The 23,846-nt window shown below is 42.3% G+C and overlaps 3 protein-coding genes across 4 annotated transcripts; 2 read left to right on the top strand and 1 right to left on the bottom strand.

Moving 5' to 3' along the window:
* Window positions 1-842: 842 nt before the first annotated feature.
* On the bottom strand, window positions 843-18,038 carry ftr82 (finTRIM family, member 82). Of its 2 annotated transcripts, none has more exons than XM_015035305.1 (8): window positions 18,020-18,038; window positions 5,798-6,416; window positions 4,468-4,563; window positions 4,147-4,380; window positions 3,888-4,047; window positions 3,751-3,807; window positions 2,236-2,301; window positions 843-2,141 (listed from the first exon to the last, which is right to left on the bottom strand). In XM_015035305.1, exons 2-8 carry the CDS (start codon window positions 6,386-6,388, stop codon window positions 1,618-1,620), a joined length of 1,728 nt encoding a protein of 575 aa, XP_014890791.1. In that variant the 5' UTR covers window positions 6,389-6,416; window positions 18,020-18,038; the 3' UTR covers window positions 843-1,617. The 2 variants fall into 2 exon arrangements, with proteins under 2 accessions (XP_014890791.1, XP_014890800.1); XM_015035314.1 differs by lacking the exon at window positions 18,020-18,038 and adding an exon at window positions 7,780-7,798.
* On the top strand, window positions 12,294-16,231 carry ftr83 (finTRIM family, member 83). Its single transcript, XM_015035324.1, has 7 exons — window positions 12,294-12,965; window positions 13,325-13,420; window positions 13,608-13,841; window positions 13,926-14,085; window positions 14,175-14,231; window positions 14,540-14,608; window positions 15,418-16,231. Exons 1-7 carry the CDS (start codon window positions 12,390-12,392, stop codon window positions 15,936-15,938), a joined length of 1,713 nt encoding a protein of 570 aa, XP_014890810.1. The 5' UTR covers window positions 12,294-12,389; the 3' UTR covers window positions 15,939-16,231.
* Window positions 18,039-18,148: 110 nt separating the features above from the next.
* ruvbl2 (RuvB-like AAA ATPase 2) lies at window positions 18,149-23,420 on the top strand. The gene is made up of 14 exons (XM_015035371.1): window positions 18,149-18,222; window positions 19,493-19,547; window positions 19,637-19,692; window positions 20,321-20,462; window positions 20,597-20,726; window positions 20,809-20,875; window positions 21,271-21,377; window positions 21,484-21,577; window positions 22,000-22,218; window positions 22,295-22,413; window positions 22,514-22,633; window positions 22,721-22,850; window positions 22,949-23,063; window positions 23,327-23,420. The coding sequence occupies exons 2-14, from the start codon at window positions 19,493-19,495 to the stop codon at window positions 23,350-23,352; spliced, it is 1,380 nt and encodes a 459-aa protein (XP_014890857.1). The 5' UTR covers window positions 18,149-18,222; the 3' UTR covers window positions 23,353-23,420.
* Window positions 23,421-23,846: the final 426 nt, after the last annotated feature.

Below are 23,846 nucleotides of genomic sequence, written 5' to 3'. Positions count from 1 at the left end.
TTATGGACATGCTTTAATGTAATCTGCTCACCAATTTACCTGTTCTACTATAAAATCTTTGTTCCAAAATTAAAGAATATAAGAGTAATAACAGTTTAATTGATTTACAATTGGGATAATTCATAAAATTCTGTGTCAGATGTAAATATTGTTATGGATGCATTTATCATACAAGTTACTTTTGAAAATATAGTTATATGGAATAAAGATATAGCTTAGTCCCAAACTGGGCCATGAAACTGGACAATGATCACAGAAACATCAAATCTAAAGTATTATCTTTTTAACTCTTGATATTAAATTTAAGTATTTATAAAACCTGATAGATTATTTTTATTAGATCCTCATAAGGCTCAACAGTTAATAGTTTATTTTACTTTTACAGTGACTAGAGCCTTTACTTTGTTCTTTTTGCACATAACTAAGCAGTATAGAGAAACTTCCAAAACTTTGAAATCTGAAGCTATGATTGGATCCGTTACCGACTAAGCTTTACTTAATAAAAATATTATTTTAGTGCGCTTTCTTCTTCCGAGCAGCAGGGGGCGTTCGAAGTATTGCCAGACTTCAAGGGTCAGTCTTTAAAAGCGATTCAGTTTTAAGATCTTCTCCGAATGCTAATAAAGTAATACAACTCAGATTAGATGGTCAGATTAGAAAATTGGATTGGTCAGATTAGAAAAATTGGACAAAAAAAAAAAAATCAAACTTCTAAGCACATTTAAGTAAAAATACAAATTTTGACATTGCAAAATTCTAGAAGATACTCATTGTGCTCGAGTCCATTTAATTTTTAGCATTGTATGTATAGTATTTGACCTGCAATCACCAATAACACATCATGTATTTAGTTCTTCATTTAGAACCATCAATGACTTTTATTCATTTTTTTTTTTTACAAAAAGTTTTCTTCATATTAATTATATAATTATGCTGGAAAACTTACAGAAAATTAAATAGGAGTTAGTTCAAGTGAAAATAAACTTTCAGGGCTCTGAATCAATGCAAACATGATCAAATAACAGGGAACAAAAAATGAAATGACGATGAAGCACTCTTCTGAATGTACTAAAAGCATAAAACCAAAACAATTTTTACTATAGAACTCATGCGTTTGAGAAGAGTGAACATCAACATATAAAAAATAAAAATAAAAATCACACAATTATAAAATATGACAGGTCTCACATAGGTTTCGATTAAACAGCTGGAGCTGATTACGGTGTAAATTATGCGTAATAGATGTGAGGGAGAAACTATTTGCGGATTGTGTGTAATAAATGTCACCTTCCTGGTTATGTTTACTTTACTAGCACATTGTAAAGTTATATAAGCTGCTCCACATGTTGATTTTGCATTTCAATATTGATTCAGTAAGCCGTGTTTAAAATGTGATTTAACAGCCCAGTGTCAAATCTAATACATTAAGCGATGGTGTTGAGTTAAAAACAAACAAACAAACAAAAAAACACATCCTCCTTTAAACATAACTAGTAGAACTCCATTAATGTGGTTTTGCTATAATTATACATTCCTGTAAAAAATACACACTTCGATGCTGTATGCTAGATAAAACACAACGTGGATTTGTTCAGAGGGACGCTCAGACTTCAGAGTTCACTTGACGCTGCAGATCTTCACAGACGTTCCGACTCCGAAGCCCGGATAGACGGGCTCCACAAACGTGGTCTGAAACCTGTGCAGGAGCGTCATGGAGCTGCTGCCTATGCTGTAAAACGCCAGCACCCCCGCCGTGTGGTCCAGGTATACCCCTATCCTTGGTGAGTGCGGCCCGTTGACGGCTTTGTCCACCTGGTTGTGCCAGGCGGAGTATCCCGTGTCGGAGCAGAGGAGGCTCCAGGACTTGTCGTTGTATCCCAGCAGGCACAGCGAGCCCTTGCCCTTCCGGCTGATGCTCCGGTAGGCCACGCCAATGGAGAACTCCCCGCTCCACTCGATTTCCCAGTAGAAGCGACCGCCGGACAGTGCCTCGCGGCACAGCACCTGGGCGAAGCTGTCGAACCTCTCCGGGCTGTCGCTGTAGGGCTGCAGGTCTCTGGTGCGGATGACCTTCCTGCTGCCCTCGGAGATGTAGAGCTCTTTGTAGGCGGTGATGGGGTCCAGCTTCAGCTGGCAGAAGTCTGAATGAGGAGAGCCGACATTTTCAACAGATTCCTCATTGGAATCAGACTGGCAGCAAGATTCAGACACAAAAAAAATGTAAGAGGTTCTCACATTTGATAAAATCAGCTCTGGTCTTTGGCTCTGGAGGAGGAGTATTGTCCACCGTCATTTCTTTACCTGAGGACCAAAAAACACTGGTGAGTCACTCTGAGCGTCACACACCCACTCAAATGCCTCTGATGCTTTGCTGATGTGCTTTGATACCAATATAAACACAACAATGCACCTCCATTTTATGAGTGAAGTGCCTGTATCAACCCCTTAATCATTACTTGTTGAACCATTGTTTGCTCTCAGTACAACTGGAGGTCTTTTGGGGGTATGTCTCTACAAGCTTTGCATATAAAGTGAAAAATAGCTGAATCTCAGTCGGATCGGATCTGTAAACATTTTTATGTTTGGTAACAGATTATAAATTAGTTTTAAACCTCAATTTTGACTGGGTTTTCTGAAACATATTTGATCCAGGGGTGCGACGATCAATTGACCCAGATTTCCTTAATTTTGGAAGCTAAGTAGTTGGCCGATACTCACATGACAAACATTTGCTCTGACTGACTAGCTCAGTCAGAGCAAATGACTTTTAAATCTGCAGTATGTAACTCTTATAAACATATCTGTTTTTTTTACATATTTGTTAAAACTGTTACTATGTCGTGACATTATAGTATGAGACAGATAATCTAAAAAAAAATTTTGTTCCTCTGCCTTCTTCCAGTGCTCTCTACAGAAATACACAGCTACGTTAGAAACAACCAATCAGAGTTTTAGTGCCGTAAACTATGCTTGTATACGCGCTGCTCACATCCTCCTTTTTTCTGCCATGCTACAGCTTTCTTCCGACAGCAGAGCTTGGTGAATTCTCAGGCTAGTCAGCATGGCCACCATTGACGGCAGATAAACAGTTTTCCTGAAATGGTAAGTTGCTGCTTCACCATTAGCACATGTAGCAGCACATGCACGAGGTTGACTGACAGCGCTAAGACACTACACCTGACTCTGATTGGTTGTTTTTCACCAGGAGCGGTTCATTTCTTTAGACTGCAATCGTAGCACTGGGAGGAGGTCGAGAAGTTAAGTTTTTTTTTTTTTTTTTTTTTACAGATCATCATATTATAGTTAGTAGTTTCCAGGATGACGCTGCCACCACCATGTTTCATAAGAGGGAACACTGTGTTGAGGCTATCTTAGCTCCGTCCGACCAGAGGACCTTCCTTTGCATACTGGCTGCCTCCTTGGCATGGCTTGTGGCAAATTGCAAAGACAACTTCTTACAGCTTTCCTTCAACAAAGGCTTTCTTTTGTCGGAAGGCCTGATTTGTGCATGACTAACGGCTGCCATGGCGACAAATGCTCCAACATGAGCTGTGGATCTCTGCATTGCAAATGGAAACACATAAAATCCGAGTGGATTTGCGATGTGTGAAGTAGCTCAAAGGGAGTGGATATTTTTTTTCCAAAGTCTGTATGTTCATTTATGGAGCGCCAGTTGTGCAGTTTACGTGCTACAGCTCACAGACATGATAACATCAAACTAAATAATAATTAACCTATGACAGTGCTCACCTCTGCTTCTTCTGTCCAATGTCCGGCTCTCCGTCGTGTAGATCGGGACCTCATTCACTGTAAAAACAGCAAACTGGGTCTAAAAACACAGCTGTTTTCGGGTCTTGGTGTAAATGTTTCAGTCACTGAGATCCGACCTGTTTTGGAAATCTTGAGCAGCTCCTCCCTGCCGAATTCCTCGAGGCGGTCCTTGATCTCCGCCACAGCCTTCCTGACGGCGGCAAAGGAGAAGTCGGGGTTGACGGTCACCTTAGGAATGAAGCCGTCGTCGGTCGGCGTGCACAGGTAGTTAAAGTTCTGGTGGGAGGAGGAGGCAAGCGAGAACGTCTCAACCAATTCGCTCAGAGACCTCGGTCAAAATCTGGATAAAATAAATAAATAAAAAGCGGGTCGCACCTGCAGAAAATGGATGTGGTCTTCGGTGCTGTAGAGCTGCTTGAGGCCGGTCTCCTTCTTCTTGAGCTCGTCGATCTCCTGCTCCAGTCGCTCGATCAAAGCTTCGGCCTGGTTGAAAGCCGCCTTCTCGTTGATGCCGATCAGCTTGGTCACCTCCGACCTCATCCTCTCGATGGAGCGAATCATGTCCTCAAACATCTTCTGGCTCTCCACCATGGCCCTCTGGGCTGAGTTCTGCAAAGAAAAATAGTTTTCAGGTGAGATTTGGTCCAAACTGTAAAATTATTGTGCAAAAATAAAAGAAGAAGAAGTACACTCTACCTTAAGTGAATCCACAGCAGTCTTGAGTTCCTCCAGCTCCTTTACCCTTTCCTGGCATTTTTGCTTAATCTCAGCTTGGGAAACTCCCAACAGTTTCTGGAAAATAAAGGAGGATTACAAATTTATCCTCTATGCTACAGTTCTTTATAGGCACTCCCTCCCACTCTGATAACTGTGCACTATTATCCTCCTTTATTGCATCATGCAATGTTGCAGTAAAGAACTCAAAACAAGTGATATTAACTCAGATTGGGACAGATATCAGGAGTTCTTGCAGTGCGGCGGATAAAGGCTGGATCAGGACTGGCATTCTTTCTCATCAGAGAATATATCTGGGGAGGCCCTTTGGCAGGCCGGACAAAACCTCACTCAAAGAAGCTTCTTAACGCGGCCCGCTTTTATCTCAGAGGGAGGAGAGGGGAGAGAAAAAAAAAAGGTCTGTGGAGGAATTCCGGTCATGTCAGGAATGCGAAACTACGACTAAGGAGACGTTTCAAGGTGCACGTTGGTAGAATAGGAGGTTTCTAATTCAGCTTTTACTCAAACCCGCCGGCCCCATTCTCTCCAAGATAAGCTTGAGGAATGTGGGGAATCTAGGAAGGGCGGGGGATAACATAAGAAGACGGGGGGGCGGGAGGGTGAGAATCAGGTTGTAAATCTTTGCATGAGGGAAGCCAGACAGCCCGTGGTTGTAGATGTTGCAATTACTTCACCATGGGCTAAATATATATATATTCCCTGCCTGCTATTAAACCTCTCCTACTGTGTATCTGTCACACAGTGGAACATCTTCCCACTGCAGTATCTGCTGACAACTCTTATCTGCCCCACATTGTTTTACAGGCCGTGTCATCCCGTGAGTCATTGCGCTACTCAATGCCAAAGTGAGATTGAAGCGAGGTGTTGTCTGCCTTCACTCCCTGACATTCCAGTCCCGTCGCAGGCCCCACTCCCACAGGTGGGAACTGACTGTGCGAAAGGCAAGGCTACGGTTTCTGTGTGTTTATCCCTGGTTTTTAGGAAGGTGTGTGAGTGAATGAGTGAGTGAGTGTGTATGTGGGGTTGTGGTGAGAAGTTTAAGACACACCCCCCCTGGGCTAATCAGAGAGCTGGGTTTGTTTTGGCGGCCCTGAATGCCGGCCAGGGAAGCTGATAGCATTGGTGAAATGGGTCAAAGTCCAAGCAGCAATCCCAGGAGGCTGGGGTGAAAACGGAAAACATAATACCCTGCTTACTTTCACTCAAGAGAACACACAAAGTTTGACTTCATCAATCACCATGGAGCCGAACGAGACCACATCGAGCTTTCCACCAAAGCAGAACGTCCTACCTGCTTCTCGCCCCTCTCTGCCTCGGCGGACACGATGTCGTGGCCTCTGTGTTCGCTGACGGTGCAGATGGCACAGATGCACATCTGGTCCGTCCGGCAGAAGAGCTCCAGGGACTTCTGGTGCTGCGGGCAGATCTTCCTGTCCAGGTTCCCCAGCTCGTCCACCAGCTTGTGCCTCTTGAACATGGCTGACTCGTAGTGCGGCCTCAGGTGCTTCTCGCAGTACGACGCCAGGCAATTCAGGCACGACTTGACTGCTTTGAGTTTCTTCCCTGTGCAGAAGTCGCAGGGCACGTCGTTGGTCCCCGCGTAGACATTCGCCTGCGACGCGCTCAGGTTGACGTTCAGGCCGCTCTTCTTGATCTTCTCGGCCACCATGGAGAGGGTGGCATTGGGTCGCAGCACGGGCCTCTGGGTGAATGTGATCTTGCATTGGGGACAGATGTAGATCCCGGTGTAGTCCGCTTCGTTCCAGTAGCCATCGATGCAGTCCATGCAGAAGCTGTGGCCGCAGGGGATGGCCACAGGGTCCCTGAGGAGACTCTGACACAGGGAGCAGCTGAAATAATCAGGAGACGTGTGGTCGGCCATAGTGACGGTGCTCCAAAGCCGGTCAGACCTGTAGAAAACAGACGGAGAGAGTGCCAGAAGTGGATAGAGCGTTCGCTGAGTGTGCGAGAGAGCCCGCCCTCAACGGTGTGGTACAGCCTGCCAGGGACAGGATCTACTTGTATTTCTAAATTCCAGAGGTTATTGATTGAAAGCAGGCGAGGCCCCTCCCCCCCTCTGCCGTGAGTACATGGAGCCCTGCCCAGCTCAGATAAGAAAGTTGAGCAAGATGCGAGCGAGAGGGAAAAAAAAACAAACAAAGTGGAGATGAGAGCAATGGAAGGAGAATGAATGAAATGCGAAAAACAAAATCTGCCACATTTAGTCGGGGAGGGGAAGGAAAACGTTTCCTTTCTCCCAGCAGCTTCCTCTCTTCCCAAATTCCTCATGAGGCTCATCTGTGGCTGTGTTGCGCACACACGTCCCGGCAGCTGCATTTCCACCTATTGTTGTCACACAGAATCGCCATTGTCTTACACCGGTTACAGTTCGACAAACATTAAAGCAGCCTGAGGTACTGTAGAAATTTCAGGGAGGCTGGTGGCCGGGGGGGAACCACCCAATAAACAAACACAGACACTCTGAGCTCAAACGACCCAACAAGAATCTTTCAGAAAAATAATTGCTACTCTCGTTTTTTTTTTTTTTAAACCGGGGTAGCAATTATTTTAAAAAAAAAGAAGAAAAGTCATGTAACTTGCTATGAAATTCAGAGTTGGAATATTTACACTGCGACCGGTCTGACCTGTCTGGTCGCTCCGCGGAGCCAAGTATGACTGTAGAGGTGTGTGTATGTGTGTGTGTGTGTGTGTGTGTGTGTGTGTGTGTGTGTGTGTGTGTATGTGTATGTGTGTGTGTGTGTGTGTGTGGTATATGCTGGGCAGCAGAAAGAGAAACAGTTATGCTTGACGTGGACAATGGAAACATGCAGGTATGATTACACACACACAATTACACAACACAAACAGCATTCCTGTCACATCCAGGTGTGTTGCAATGGATGGTTTCTGTGTTACGCTGCCCGTTTCATTCAGGTTATGTCACATGTTCTGCAGTTAAAAAAAAAGTTCCTGTCACCCTGACTCACATTTTATTATTTAACACAAGATGGTGGTAAAAATCCACCTGGAGACCCTGATTTTGAGCGAGAGGTGTCTGATGACATTTCCTTAGTATTTCACAAAAAGTCTAATCTATTAGCCTTCCCCTCATGCTGATATGCTATTAAGTGTTTACTCTCACACCATTAATGCACAACAGAAACAGATTCAATTAGTTTTTGTTTTTTTTAAAGGTATATCAAATTTTCTCACTGACTCGGAGCGATCCAAAACTCTAATATGGATTCAACCGAGTAAAAATCGCCTCCTCACCACTCAAATGTTGCTTTATGTCATCCACTTGGTAGTTTCACCTCTCCATATTTGGCCAGGTTTCTGATAAGCCAGTTTTCCTTCCTTCCTCACGAGGAAACCAAACAGTCTGTGCTCACAGATTGAACAGCCTGTCTGTGGAGGGAACTGCTTCAGGTCCATAGCGTGTTTAAAAGAAACGCGGCCTCTTCAAGAACATGCAGCTGAAACAAGATGATTATGAAAAATGCACAACACCTTTTTGACACTAGATGTGTCATGTTTTAGATTACAAAGAATTATTTCTATCGATTAAATGCCAGAATGATGAGATATATATTTTTAAGAGAATATTTAAAACATTTATTTAAATTCAGAAGTTTGCATTTTTTTCCCCTCCTTACTACGTGTCAGAAATGCCTTTGCATTGCATTACTTCTATCAAACAGTTTTGGTTTCTTTTCACAAGATCCTCACAATAGCTTGCAGGAATTTTTTTGTGGCCCATTCCTTCTGACAGAACCGGTGGAACTGGGTGAGGTTTGTAGTCCACCTCGCTCACGGACACACCTTTTCAGCTCTTCCCACAAATTTTCTAAGGGTCTGTAAGGGCTGAGTATACTTGCACATAGTTTTATGATCAGATGAACGCAGCACTTTCAGGGAATTTGTGCCAGACTTGTGGACGTCCACAACTCTTGTTTTAATATCTTTGTAGATTTATCTCTCAAGTATGCGTAATGTTTGAGCTGTTGCCTAAAAATACATTCAAAAGTGATCCTCTAACTCGTATTAGGACCTCGCCTGAATCCTTTTCAGTTTTTACACGTGTATCGAAAACCAAAAAGGGTGCCATCTGTTTTCAGTTTTTCTTGCTCGTCCTCCGTAAATTGTATCCCTTTTCTTCCCCTTTGATCAAACACTGTTTGTCCTCCCCTGCACTCGCTCTGCTGCAGAAGACGTACGCCCAGGCCGCCACTGACCTTGGACTGAACTCAAGTTAAATGGAAACTTTCTGCTTCCTTCAACAAAAAAGCATGAGTATGCTACTTTTGTCAAAGAGCGACTACATCCTTTATCTTTATATTGTATATTTATTACGAGAATTGTATTATTTAGTAAATAGCAAAAAAAATGAGACAAGTTCGGAAGTTTAAACAGTTTGGAACTGCTTGGAACGGGGTTTTACGTCTTATTTTGGCTAATTCACAACATTTAAGTGAGTGAGGAAACTGGACCAAACCCAAAGCAGCACTTCCATATTCCCAAATTCAGGATTGACGTCTAATACGTAGAAGCAAAGACGTGGAGTAAGTGAAAAATACTTAGTGTTGGTCTTTCTGCATCTGAAATGGATTACGACATGATATATGGATTCTGATTTGGTCAGATATTCAGCGGCCAGAGTGAAAACTTCAAAGGAAGGCCACCTCCGAGCTTTTGTCCGAAAACAACTGAAGGGAAGCGTGTTCTGGGACACACCCATGTCAGCACAGAGAAGACCTTATGTAAGGAAGTCATTTGCTTCTTTTTATCTCAGAGAAACATTTTTCTTGTCTTAAAATATTTCTGTTTGATACGACTAAGACAAAATGTCCAAAAGATGAGATAAAATACTTGGCATGGCTAAGATATCTCTCATGAGGAAATCGCAGCGAGGCTTTTTTTTCTTTTTTCCTCCCTACTCTGTAAAAATTTATTATTATTATTTATTTATTTTTTTTTATGAGAACAAAGTCCACATTTTGGTTGAAAATTGCTGAGCGAAGGACAAACCGAAAACATATTAGGTGTGAATATTTGGATCAGGGAGTGTCTCGGTGAGAAAAAAAACAACATTTTGCTCAGAAACTCAGGGTCATCCAAACCAAATAACGCTGCAGAACAATAACATCCTCCACTCCTACTGGCACTCCCTGACTGAGTGCAGCTGATCTGTGTGAGATGTCAGAGCTAACTTGTGTTAACGTCATGCATTGAAAGTTAATTTGCAATCAGCAAATGTAGCTCAACTAATTTACACATGAAATGTATGCAATCCCAACAGACTACTAACTGCTGCCATGAAGCCTAAACTCAGACTAAATTGTGCTACCGCCTTACAAAGCTAATATTTATCAGGGGTTAGTTATGTAAAACATAATCAGGCCAAACAAATTAACATTTACAAATTACAGAATTGAATTTCACGAAAAAACAAATTAATGTTCACCATTAATCCCAATTATAGAGATGAATTCCCAGTGAAATAATCGGCTCCGTTTGGTTTTAGATGTCAGCTGCGGTTCCTGTTTGACACACAACAGACCCTATATAATGCTTGGCACTCTGCTCAGGCCCCGCCGGCCCAAACACAATGGAATCTTTTAAGCAAGCTTTCCTTGGCCTCCTGTTATCTGGGCTATCAAGTGTAGTTGCATTCCTTGCTCCATCTCAACGGCACTGAAACTCCATCTTGGCTGGGAGGTGTGCTCACTCTGTGAGATGAATTATATACACATGAGTTTTTAACATGCAGAAGCAGGGCTTTTTTTTATTTTTTGATTTACACTTATCTTGGATTTTAATTGCTTCAACCAAAAAGGAAAATCAAGCTTAAGAGGTGAATAGTAGAAACCAGGGGGCTTCCTGTCAAGGGAAATCAGTACTGAAAGAGTTGATGATTAACTGGCTTCAGACGGGGTGAAGGTCAGCATCACACTGACTGAAGAAGACAACAGTACCTTCTAAAGGTATTCATGTCAGCTATTTCTGAAATCTTGACTACATTTGATCTGGGTTTTATGTGACAGATGAACATAAAGTAGCGCATGTAGGGAGTGGAAGCAAAATCTTCCATAGGTTTTAAGCGTTTTTGTAAATCAAAATCGGACTAGCTTGGCTTGCCAGGAATCCTGTGTTATCTTCCATTCACTTCACAGATATGCACTGCTTTGTGGGAATCCATCACTCAAAATCCCCCTAAAATACATAGAGGTTCAATGATAAAACATGACGAAATGGGCAGAAGTTCTAGCTTTCGTAATATACATGCTAGTTGTGATTGTGCTAACAGCTAGTATTGCTAACAGCTACATGAAACCCAACGTAACCATGCTCCAGTCCTAAAACAAACTGGGATTTTCTATTTGATGTCCTCAGTAGCAACGCAAACTGCAATTACTGTATTTTTCGGACTATAATCCTCTACTTTTTTCCCCACGCTTTGAACCATGCGGCTATAGCCCGGTGTGGTTTTTCTGTGGATTTTTCTTCAACCACCAGGGGGCACTTTAGCAGGAAATGAATCATTGGAAGTCAACATTGGAAATCAAAGAAGAACGCGCTCGTTTTCATTTAGAACAAGCACATGCTAACAGCAGGCATGACGGAGAAATTTCTTCAAACACATACCCCCTCATCATGGAAACAACACGAAGAAGTTCATATGATGCAGCTTTTAAATTGAAGGCCATCGATCTGGCAGTAGAGATCGATAGCTGCTGCACGAAAACTCGGCGTTTGAGACGGAGGGCTGCGTCCTTGTGGAAAACTGAGAGCGGCGGAGATACCAGCGGCTTATAGCCCAGTGCGGCTTATATATGTACGTTTCCAGTTTTTAAAACAACTTTATGGGGGCGGCTTATAGTGAGGAGCGCATTATAGTCCGGAAAATACAGTAACAATACCTTCAAACACTGGAGGAACACCTTCACTGAATTATGTTAATGCTTTACTGGGATGCAGATTGCCAGAAGTGCAAATGAACTGTTTATCACTAACTTTCATCCATATTGGTTTGGATTTCAAGACCAAGGTTGGAGATAAATCTCTCACTCGGGTTTCCAACACCAGGGGAACAGGTAATTTTACAAATCTAAATATTATTGTACTCTCAAATTTAAAGTGGTACTAAATTGGTTGAGAAACAATGAGCTAGTCATTGATATAGAGGTTATTTATTTAAATTAGCTGTCATTACAAGGAGCAACTAGTTCAGTGTAGTTTGTTTCTACTGTTGTCACTGAGTTGTAAAATCATCCATCAAAGAGCAGAAAATCGGCTCTCATAAAGAGGTCATGTTGTTTGCACTCTGATTCCAGTAAATATCAGTGCATGACATGACAGCATTCATTCCAGGTACTAACCTACTGAAGTCCACTTCAGCGTAGACACACCTGTGGTTTTCTTAGCACTTTATCTCAGTTACGTATAAATATTTGTTTTCATCCTTTTGTTGATATTTTTGTAACAAGGAAATTTGATTCAATTTAATCAAGTTCCAAATTTCTTACTCTGTCTGCATTTCTTACTTTGTTATCTCTTCACCTAAGGTGGTCTTATTTTTGTAATAATAAATCATTGAAAGACTCCATTTTTTGTGGTCCATCACTCAAGAACAACATTTATATCTTTTGATCACACATTTCATTCATTCTCTCTGCACTGTGTAAGAGTTGGACACATTCACTTGTTCCTGTTTCTTACCCCGCCCATGTTTTACTGGTTTCGGCTTAACCAGTTTAGCCTCCCTCTGTTTACTCTATAAAACTTGTGCTTGCACTGCCTGTAGGATCACTTTGCCACTGTGCTGACACAAGTCGGCTTCTCTCTCCGTAGCATCTTCTCGGCATACGAAAGTTTCCTACGCCATGTCTTCCGATCAGGACAGCTGCTACCTCTGTAAGGAATATCTCAGGGATCCCTTGTCCATCCCGTGCGGACACATCTTCTGCTCCATCTGCCTAAAGACCTACTGGGACCATGCAGACCACACCGGCTCATATATCTGCCCTGAGTGCAGGGTGAGTTACAACAAGAGGCCCACTCCGAGGCGCATGGGAGGCTCCCGGCACTCCACCATCCAACGCAACTCTGAGGCCTTTCCACCACCCCCGCCGTCCCCGGATTACAACTACGCCGGACCCCAGGATGTCGGCTGCGACATCTGCATCGGCAAAAAGCACAAAGCCATCAAGACCTGCCTGATGTGCCTGGCCTCCTACTGCGAGAAGCACCTTAAGCCCCACTTTGAGTCAGCCACTTTCAAAAGGCACAAACTGGTTGACGAAATTGGCCACCTAGACAGGCAGATCTGCCCACAGCATCAGAAAGGCTTGGAGCTGTTCTGCCGCACCGATCAGATGTGTATCTGTGTGCTGTGTACAGTGAAAGAGCATAAGGGTCATGACATGGTGTCAGCAGAGCAGGAAAGAGCTGAAGAGCAGGTATGTAGACTATAAGTACAACTAGTAAACATGCCAGACTGGTTGGAGACTGACTTTTTCATATCTTGATAATCCAACAACATACTCTGCTTAAAGACAAAGCATTTAATAATGTAGACTTGTGCAAATTTGGACAATAGTCACTGCGTAATGCAAGGTTGAGCAGAATATGAATCAGATTAAACAGACGGAAAAAACAGCAAGACTCCTGTATTGAAACTATCTATTGGTCACAAAGAGTTTCCAGAATCAGCTCAGAGCCGTACCATGCAACAGCAAGTCTAGCATTTGTGACTTAGCAGCTCATTTGTGGCACTGTGCTCATAATTATTTCCAATTTCTCTCGTTTAAATTTTTAGCAACGTCTGGGCGCCACTCAGGCTGAGATCCAGGAAAAGATTCATGACCGTCTCAAGCAGATGGAGGAGCTGAAACAAGCTGTGGACTCACTCAAGGTTCGTAACCCCTATCATCTATCAGACAGATAAGACCAGACTAACCACTAAACAATGACGGGAACATTGAATCAGCCACCCCTGACAGCATTCCATCTGAACATAGTGATGACAGCGTCTGACAGCTTACTGTGGGGGAAAAAAAAGATGATTTATATGACAAAACCCCTCCTGCCTCCCGCTGTAGAACTCGGCCCAGAGAGCGCTCCAGGAATGCGAGAAGATGTTTAGTGACATGATGCGCTCCATAGAGAGGATGCAGCAGGAGATGGCCAAGCTGATATCGTCAAACAAGAGAGCTGCACTCAACAATGCAGAGGGCCACATGGAGCGTTTGAATCACGAGATCGCCGACTTGAAGAACAGAGACACTCAGATCACCCAGCTGTCCCGCACTGAGGACCACATCCACTTCATCCAGGTAGAAAACAAGAACACCAAAGAAGTACTTAAACCACCCCTGACCCAAGTTGATGTCAAAAGTGATGCCGATTTTGGTTTGTAGAGTTACCACATGCTGATAGCCCAGACAGAGGCTGAGGAGTTGCCTTCAGTCTCCGTAAATCCCTACTTCACCTTCGGCTCTGTGACCAAGGCGGTCTCCGAGATGAAGCAGCACCTGAATGAATTCAGCAATGACGAGCTGGTGAAGGTCGCCACAACAGGTGAGACAGAGTCAAGTCCTCCAAGTTTCACTCAACAGTCCTGCCTAACTCAACCCTGAGCCTAACTTCTTATTCTTTTCATTTTGCAGTGAACAAAATGACCTTCTGTCAACTGGATGAGCCCAAAAAGAAACGGGCAATTAAAAGTGAGTCAACAAAATGTTCTACCCGACGTAGCGCGTTGATAAAAAATGTTCCGGATGACCCATTAACCAGACGATATACTACGAACCGAACTGACCCTATTAGAAAGTCAGACCTTCCTGGCAATTTTCTGTCCTGTTTGTTTGCACATCATTTTAATCAGAGGCCATTCTTGGGCCACTCAGTTGCAGCCTGGTTAAATGTTTAACCCTGCTGAGGACTGTCAAGCCATTGGTTCTCAACCACAGACAGAAATGACCTCGACTAAGTGAAATGTTTTCTGTTCCTTTTCTCACGTGTGCTTCAACAGGTGAAGAGGCCGTGATGTACAAGGCCATACCCGTCCAGGAACCTCAGTACAGGGATGACTTCTTGAGATGTGAGTCTCTGTTTCTGCTGTGACACGCTTCGCTGCTTCCTCTCCTTCTGCTCAGCACAGTGCATGAGGCAAATCAGATGCTAATAGTGTCTCTCTGTCTGACCCTGTGGCTGACCACAAAATCTGATTATCAGAAACAACTGCAAGTCCAACAGAGGTGACAGAGACTGGGGCAGATTCCTTGCAAATATTTTTTTGCATGCTAGTGCTGTAGGAGGTGTGTGATTTTCACCTGAGTTTCAGTTTCAGAGCCCCTCCCTGTTCCACTTTGATTCTTTTGATCGAAGTTAGAAGCGTGGCATTCAGAAGCTTGGGTAAACCAGCTCTTTTAAGACTGACTTGGAGACTTGCAGGTCCTTGGTCTGTGATCTCTTAGATGGTCTTTGTTTAGCGAACCTCTGTTTGTGATCAATCTCACAAACGGTATCATTACTTCTGGCATTCCAGATCAAAGGCCGGACCGATCTAGGCGAGGCCACCGGGTGTCCCACCAACTGTGACCTGCAGAGGTGGAGGTACACAGCAGGCAGGTGACATCTTACCACTGGGATTTTTCTGTTTCTGTGTGTGTCCAGCCAGAGGGTCTCCTGCTTTTTTTCCCCCTGCAAAGCATGCTCCACCTCTGTTAAACATCTAACAGAGGTGGAAATGCTAATTAGATTCTGCTAACCTCTGGGACATTACAGTTAGCGGTGCACTGGTGAGGGATTCCTCAAGCTTACTTTGGTTTGCTCATTTATATTTAACCCCAAGCAATTTAAGTTAAACGATTTCACTTACTAAGTGAATGTTTGTTTTTAATCACTTAGATGCTTGCCAGCTCACTCTGGACCCAAACACAGCCTACAGACAGCTCTACTTGTCTCGAGGGAATAAAAAGGCCGCTCTCAAGAGAGACCCCCAAGATTACGGAGACAACCCCTCCAGGTTCGACTCCTTGCCCCAGGTCCTCTGTAAGGAGAACCTCGCCGGAGGCGCCTACTACTGGGAGGTAGACTGGAGTGGTGAGGGCGTCGCCCTTGGAGTCACCTACAAAGGCATCAAGAGGGCGGGCTATGGAGACAGCTGCCGCATCGGCTACAACCGCAAGTCATGGAGCCTGTTCTGCTCCGACTCCAGCTACTCGGCCCGCCACAACAAGGACCAGACGGAGATCAACGCGCCTTACTCCTCCCGCATCGGGGTCTTCCTGGATTACGACGGGGGCACGCTCTCGTTCTACACCGTCAGGGAGACCATGTCCCTCCTCCACCGCTTCAAGACCTCCTTCAGCGAGCCTGTCTATCCAGGGTTTTGGGTTTGGTACGATTCTGCAGTCACCCTCGTTTAGCTGTGATTTAATAAAATCCATCCAAGAATCACTGAATAATCATCTGTTGTTACTTTTTATACACATGTGTGTGTTTTACAAATATATATTTCCTTTTTTTTTACATTGAGAAATGTGTGTTGGTCAAAGGGAAGCTGTTATGATGGATGTGATTTTTATTTTTTTTACTTAATATGAACAAATGTTAGAGGGAAAGCACTTATAGAGTAACTCCAAAAATATACAGTCCTTGACTGATGTATGTTATAATTTCATATTAAACTTATTTTTATCAATAAACATTTAACACAAAAGGTGTGATGTCATTGTCTCAATTTTAAACTCTGTCACTTTGTTAGGATAACTACTGCCAAAGCTGTAGGTCCTCAGTTTCTGAAGGCTGCTTTCTTCAAACCATACACAACATGTCTTAACATTAAATATTTATTTGCAACCATAATTCCAAACAAAAGCTTTATCATCTACTTTATTGTTAAGAAGGTTAACGATAAGACAAACACTTTTGTAGACTCACTGAATGTGTATAACAAGTTTCTGTGTGGATGGCGATGTTGGTTTTGTTTCCCGTTAAGAGGTTTGTTGAGAACTGTACAGAAACAGGTGATGAGTAACAGAAAGGCTCTAAGAAGTGCATGACTTACACGTATTTTTCTCCTACTTTTTAAGATAGTGATTGTGAAATCTCTAGTTAAATTAGTATTTCACAGCTATTTTTTCATGCAAAGTCCTGCATCCTCTTGGCATCATGCTAAAAACAAGTAATTGTGGAATTCTGCAACCTGAGCCTTAAGGGGCTGACTTTGAAAACACATCATAGGAAGGATATGAAAACTTTGCTCTAGATTTTAGTCAGGATATGAAGTTTGCTTTAATATTGCATTCTCAATTTATCTGCTTCCTTAAATTAAGGTTTTCCACATTTTTGTGAGGGATGAAATGTTGGGTTAAATGTTACACAACAGAGATATGTACAGATAAAAAACAGTGAGGACTTCTGAACCGTAGCTGACATATTTCGTAAGGTTTGTAGTTTAATTTTAAGGTCTGTTTAATTTTTGAAGTGAAGGACTGAACAGCAATCTATGACATACTTGGAGCATTAGATATTATTTAATAGCCTACTCCCACTTCAAATTCTCCCACAATCGTATCCCTGACCAGTGTGCTGTGCTTGGAGGCATATAGGTGGATTCTGTTTTAAGAGACTTCTGGAAGCAATCGGCAGCACACAATGCCACATTTTTCAGATTTTTTGTGGCAAAAAAATTTGCAAAACAACATTTTTTTTCTTTTCACTACAAAAGTTGTGTTAATAACTCCCCCAAAAACTTTAAGTTTGTGGATGATGTACTATCTTTGAGAGGCAGGTTCCTTTCATATGCATTTAACCCTTGAGTCTTGCAACCTCTGGTGGAGACGTGTACAGCACTGCATGCAGAGTTTTACTTTTCCATCAGACTGTTGGGATCCATTCAAGATTCTCTGGACAAAAGTAAAGCACTGCAAATGTGCCTTTAGAAACATGCAGACCTTCAGTGGGATTAGCTGCGACAGTCTTCCTTCCTTCCTGTGCCATGCAATCACCCCACCCGCCTGGTCTCCACACAGAAATATTTGTTTTCTAATATCCATGGCTGGGTGGTAGAGGGGAACGTGTAATCTCCATTACATAATCAGATTAAAAACAAATAACTTTAACCACTCCGGATAATAACATAGAAAATGTGGAATTATATTGTAGCTACATTGTACGGCGAAACAAAACTAAAATCTAGTTAGATTTATAAGGAAAAGCAACATTAACTGTTTGATATGGGTTTGACACTTCTATGTGTGTGGCGTTATACAAAGAATTGTCAAACAAATAAAAAATAAATTAACGCAACCAGCATCGAGCGGTAGGAAACTGATGCTTAAAAGCTTAATACATTATTAGCGGTAGAGTTTTTTTTTTTTTTTAAATAAGTCTGGAGGTGAAGAGAAATATTTCAAATATGGAATTCCTATTACAATGGTCCGAGTCCAATTCATATTTCACGGAGTTATTCATACATATAATTAAAAATTTGTAGAGCGCCTACCTTAAAAAGAAGTTTTTGGGAGAATAAGTGCGTTGTTCTCAGTTTCCCTTCTAGTATTTCTCACCACGTCCGTCTGTAGAGAGGGCAACGCTGTAAAACGTATAGGAATTGAAAATGAAAACTTGTTTCTCTCCGGACACATTAAGGCGGTGCATCTTCCGAAAAAGCGCCGCTGCATTCGCACATTTAGTGTGGTTGTGGAGGTGAGTCTACACGTTTTACTGTAAACCGGTAGAATAGTTTGTCTTATTATTTTTACTTTTTTATACACGAATATAGTTGCATGTGTACAAAAAGTGAAAGATTTGTTACGAGGGCCTGTGAGAGGTCCTTATTTTACTACGTTGTGGCATTTTACTTTTATAGAAAGCTATGAATGGAGTAAGCTAATTCGCTAGCATAACATTAGCTACCGTTAGCATCGGGTGTATTTATTCCAGTCCCAAATACTCATCTGAAGAGTGAACGCAGCTCTTTAGCACGTCTTTAGAGTTGAACCAATTATATTCCTCCGCCAACTTTCAATTGTTTATCTCTCAAAACTAAATAGATCAAATAAAATGTTTCATGTTTGTTACGGGTTGAGACTCTTGCAGCATGAGTTACAACTGTCTCTATGACAACCAACGGACCACAACAAACCTTTCTAACGCATTCTTGAATTTTTGACAGCGTACTCTGTTTTTTATTGATAATTTAGTATTTGTATTGTGACGTGTTGTGATTTTAATTGTCAATGCGGCTTCCTGGTGAGTAAGAATGCTTGCAAGTTGAATAGCAATCTTTGTCTCTTCTATTCCATTAGACTTTGAAACATAACAAACCTCACCATAAAGCCAGAACTACAGTTAATTTCAAATTCAAAAATACTTTATTCATCTCAAAGAGCAATTCAGTGTTGCAACTGGTATCATCCAAGTATCTTTAAAGAGTTGTGGGTGGTGAAGGAAGGATCTCCTGTAGCAGTCAGTCTTGCAGTGAATCTGAAGAAGCCTCTGACTGAAGACTCTTGCTGTGGGACAGTCTGGAGATCTAAATCCAATGGATAATCTGTGACAAAACTTGAAAATTGATGTTCACCGACACTCCATCCAAACTGGCATAACTCGAGCTATTCTGTGAAGAAACAGTTGACGAAAAAAGTCTGTTTTGCTAACACAGTATTAGCTGCTATTAGAATTATATGTGCTTATTCCTGCCCAGATATTGGTAACAATCTTTTTTTTAAAGTAACTGTAATTTATTAAATCCTTTATAACTAATTACTGTAAGCTGTGATTATAATTCTCTCTCTGGCTGGTAAAGATTACTCTCTGTAAGATAAACGGTATATAAAATATCAACCATCCCCTCTAAATGGGTTCATATTTTTTTAAATTTAGAACAACGTGATTATCACTCTACAGGTCTAAATGTGATTATTTTTAAACTTTGCTGTATTTAATCTCTTTCCCGATTTTTCCGCTGTTGTAGATGGCGGCTACAAAGGTTCCAGAGGTTCGTGACATCACACGGATTGAGCGAATCGGTAGGAATCCAGATTTACTTTGCGCTCTTAATCTAATCTACCCTTCCATGTGTAGCTGACATCCTCTCTCTCGTCACCATGTGTTCTAGGGGCTCATTCTCACATCCGCGGCCTGGGACTGGATGATGCTTTGGAGCCTAGACAGGTAGGATAGAGCCTTGAGTTTTGGATTGATTGGACTTTCTCTTTAAACTCTGAAGGGAGGAGCTGTTTTTTTTTTCTTCTTCTTTCTTTATTTTTACAAGATGATTTTTACCAAAACCATTTTCATATACAGCCTATGTGTTGCTTTTCATAGGCTCTGATTGGTTAAGATTGTTTTCTGCCGTTCAGGAAGCTGCTCCTAATCAAATTCTCGACTTTAAGCCGTTTTGATCGTTTTGTTTTTTTGTAGTAAAGTTAGGTGAATTTTTTTGCCTGTGGTCCCTTAGGTATTGTATTTGTTCATATAACATATAATCACTAATTACTTTAAGGGTACCTGTTGATCATTAAAATGTCTTTAAAGGCATTGAGTTCATGGATCTAAAAATATATAAAAGCGTTATTTGGTATTAAAATGTCTTAAATCTGTCTTTTAAAATTAGTTTCAAAATTTGAAACATTAACATTCGAACAAAAATGAATAAATCCCGAAATTATCGCTAACCTTAGTGTTTTTTTGTGTGTGTTTTAATGTGAAGTTGGTTTTAAAATTTTCTTCAAGTGATATTAAAATGTATTAAAATGTGCTGAGTTTGTGCTGAAGGTGACCCGCTACTGTCCACCTGCAGGTGTCTCAGGGGCTGGTCGGCCAGCTGGCCGCCCGTCGTGCAGCAGGGGTCATCCTGGAGATGATTAAAGACGGCCACATTGCTGGCAGGGCGGTACTGATCGCCGGCCAACCTGGCACAGGAAAAACTGCCATCGCTATGGGTAAGAAGTCCACTGGCGGCTTTCCAGCATGCAGCACCTTCCTTTAGAGAAAGTGGTATTTTCCACTTGCATTGATGTAATTTGCTCGGGTTGCATTTTCGTTCCATATCGACTGTATTTGTCCTGCTTTGTAGGAATAGCACAGTCGCTGGGATCCGACACGCCCTTCACAGCTCTGGCCGGGAGTGAGATCTTCTCCCTGGAAATGAGCAAGACGGAGGCACTAAGCCAAGCTTTTAGAAAGGCAATCGGAGTGAGAATCAAGTGAGGGAATCGCTACAGTAACAGATCTGTGAGCAGTATCGTTTCTGAATGAAATGAGTTAAGCACAGTTGTTTATCGCCAGGGAGGAGACGGAGATCATTGAGGGAGAGGTGGTGGAGATCCAGATTGATAGACCTGCCACTGGAACGGTGAGCTGCTTTTTCATTATTTTCTAAATTCACACACTGTATTTTATTATGGAATTAGTTAATATTGGCGAGAAGGAAAGAATATTCAGTTGTTTCTGAAGTATTTGCAGTTCCAGTACCTTGCTGCTACCTGGTTTTTCAGGGCTCCCCTCTGCCTGTCAAAGACAGAATAGACTGGTTATCAGTGAAATAATATGATTAAAACTGAAAAAAACAGAATTCAAAAAAATAAAAATGGAAAAAGTAGAATTTTATTAAAGACAAAACCTAAATTTGAAAAATAATATAATGTATTTCATAGTGCCCTATGTATTTGAGATGTTAGAAGGTGTGCATGATGTGTGTAAGGATGATTAAAAACCAAAAATGACTGAAGGTTGACATGTTTTGATCAGGGTGCAAAAGTGGGCAAGCTGACGCTAAAGACTACTGAAATGGAGACTATATATGATTTGGGTAACAAGATGATTGACAGTCTAAGCAAAGAGAAAGTACAAGCTGGGTAAGTTTCTATTTTGTGTTTTTTGTTGTCCAGGATTCTAATATAACACACACTCAGCTAAAACACACAAATGTTCTGTGTTTCTGTTCCCCTCCTCTCTTCCTAGAGATGTCATCACCATTGACAAAGCCACTGGCAAGATCACCAAGTTGGGACGCTCTTTCACTAGAGCCAGAGACTACGATGCTATGGGAGCTCAGGTATGCTCCACTGAAGTCTCTGTAAGGCAAGTGCATGCAAACATTTTCATTGCATTGTATGACTGGAGGAGGTCGGCACTTAGCTGTTTAGATAACCTTGACAGCAAGCTTTTTTTTTTTTTCTGCGTCTCTCTTGGGTAAGTCAGTGCAAATCTATCACCAGTCGTTGGGACAACGTTCATTTTTGCCACTGACTCACTTCTCTTGCCAAGCCACACAAGTTGGCTGGATCCTCCACCTTTGCCCTACATTTATAGCTTATTCGGTTTTAAATTTCATTCAAGTTGACATTAAAAAAAAGTCTTAAAATCATAAATTTGGCCTTGTGTGCTGATACCCTGATACAGGTGGTAAAGACACCTCCGAAATTATTAGTTCCACAAATGTTGGGATATAAAAGTCAGTTTTCTTTGTTTTCGCAGACAAAGTTTGTCCAGTGTCCCGAGGGAGAGCTGCAGAAGAGGAAGGAGGTGGTGCACACAGTGTCTCTCCACGAGATCGACGTCATCAACAGCCGCACGCAAGGCTTCCTGGCTCTCTTCTCCGGAGACACGGGAGAGATCAAGTCCGAGGTCCGCGAGCAGATTAACGCCAAAGTGTGTGAGTGGAGGGAAGAGGGAAAGGCGGAGATTATTCCCGGGGTAAGTGTGTCCCTTGAATGTTCTTCCTCTGCTTGCGCTTAACACGGTTAAGCTAAACGTCCCCCCGTCTGTTCAGGTGTTGTTTATCGACGAGGTCCACATGCTGGACATGGAGTGCTTCTCCTTCCTGAACCGCGCACTGGAGAGCGACCTGTCCCCAGTTCTCATCATGGCGACCAACAGAGGCATCACTAGGTACTGTTGACACAAACCCAAGGGAAAAAAAAGAAAAGAAAAAAAAACGCGTAGAGTTTACGAAAAAGTGAACCTACACTGACTTTTAACCTTCACGCAGAATCCGTGGAACAAACTACCAGAGTCCTCACGGCATTCCCATCGACCTCCTGGACCGGCTGCTCATCATCGCCACCTCGCCTTACACAGAAAAAGAGACGAGGCAGATCCTAAAGATCCGGTGAGGGTTCTTCACCCGGCCATCCGCTTGCAGAGATCGTTTCGATGAGAATCCGACGTGGAACCCGAGTGTTTTTCCTGTTTTCAGGTGCGAAGAAGAGGACGTGGAGCTGAGCGAGGAGGCCCACACGGTCCTCACTCGGATCGGCATGGAGACGTCTCTGCGCTACGCCATCCAGCTGATCAGCACGGCCGGGCTGGTGTGTCGCAAACGCAAGGTAGGCTCGGCGGAAGCGAGAGGAAATGATCCTCATCGGTTTGCGTTGCTAAATCACACGTGAGCTCTTTGGTCATGGCCGCCTCTTGTTTTCCTCAGGGGACGGAGGTCCAGGTGGAGGACATCAAGAGGGTTTACTCGCTCTTTCTGGATGAGGCCAGGTCCTCCCAGTACATGAAGGAGTACCAGGATTCCTTCCTCTTCAATGAAACGCGTGAGTTTGTTTGCGCGGAAGCTCCATCGGTACACCACACCTTCAGATTAAAGCATCGATATAAGGCATTTTCACACTATAAGATAACGGTGGATTAGCCGTTACCTTCTTGAAGAAATTTGACTCTTCTTTATTATGAGTCAAAAGAACTCTGATGAAGCGATTCCAGCAGGGTTCAGCTCATTCACTCTGCTAATAATGTCTTGTTGCAAGTTCAACTTCTGACAGGTGAATTTGTGATGTTCTTTTTTTCCTCATTTCAGAAACGGGTGCCATGGATACGTCATAATGGAGACTACCCCGAAGTGTTTTCTCATTATTTACAGTTAGTCTGGTTGAATTACATTGTTTTTCTACTACAAAAACAGGAAATGAATCTGTGAATTTTCCTCAATTTTGCTTAAATGTTGCAGCTGTCGGAGGTGGAATTCATGTGAAAATTTGGCTTAAAAATTTGGCCTTATTTTGAATGACGTGCATAATTAATGCCTTGTTCCTCTGATATTCATTCATTTTGTGTTTGTTCTGTGAATCCTGTCTGGATTTTTTTTTTTGACAAAAAATTAAAACAAGTTTTATAATCAATGTTTCTCATTTCTGTCTTAAAACCTAGAAAGCAGAGATTGCATTATTATATCAAATATATATTTTGGGTTTGCAAATAAACAATTGTGGGATATTGAAATCCTCTTCAAGAAAAACTATCAATGCTTTGAATGTTAGAAGTTAAACAGTAGCATATTGTGTGATAACACTGTTTTTTTTGTGTGTGTCTGGAAAAAA

This window comes from Poecilia latipinna, unplaced genomic scaffold (assembly GCF_001443285.1).
Source record: "Poecilia latipinna isolate Pla-1442-1.1 unplaced genomic scaffold, P_latipinna-1.0 Scaffold20, whole genome shotgun sequence".
In the NCBI taxonomy this organism is placed as follows: domain Eukaryota; kingdom Metazoa; phylum Chordata; class Actinopteri; order Cyprinodontiformes; family Poeciliidae; genus Poecilia; species Poecilia latipinna.
Note: the sequence above shows the minus strand (reverse complement) of the source record. Positions and strands in the feature narration are given on the sequence as shown.

Bases quoted from the DNA above. Each gene is read 5' to 3' on its own strand.
- ftr83 (XM_015035324.1), top strand. From the start codon at position 12,390: ATGTCTTCCGATCAGGACAGCTGCTACCTCTGTAAGGAATATCTCAGG. The intron at 13,421-13,607 runs GTTCGTAACCCC...CTCCCGCTGTAG, and splicing joins AAGCTGTGGACTCACTCAAG to AACTCGGCCCAGAGAGCGCT. The intron at 14,609-15,417 runs GTGAGTCTCTGT...TTAATCACTTAG, and splicing joins CAGGGATGACTTCTTGAGAT to ATGCTTGCCAGCTCACTCTG.
- ruvbl2 (XM_015035371.1), top strand. From the start codon at position 19,493: ATGGCGGCTACAAAGGTTCCAGAGGTTCGTGACATCACACGGATTGAG. The intron at 21,378-21,483 runs GTAAGTTTCTAT...CTCTCTTCCTAG, and splicing joins AAAGAGAAAGTACAAGCTGG to AGATGTCATCACCATTGACA. The intron at 23,064-23,326 runs GTGAGTTTGTTT...TCCTCATTTCAG, and splicing joins CTTCCTCTTCAATGAAACGC to AAACGGGTGCCATGGATACG.
- ftr82 (XM_015035305.1), bottom strand. From the start codon at position 6,388: ATGGCCGACCACACGTCTCCTGATTATTTCAGCTGCTCCCTGTGTCAG. The intron at 4,048-4,146 runs GTGCGACCCGCT...TCCTCCCACCAG, and splicing joins ACCACATCCATTTTCTGCAG to AACTTTAACTACCTGTGCAC. The intron at 2,302-3,750 runs GTGAGCACTGTC...TTTGGTCCTCAG, and splicing joins ATTGGACAGAAGAAGCAGAG to GTAAAGAAATGACGGTGGAC.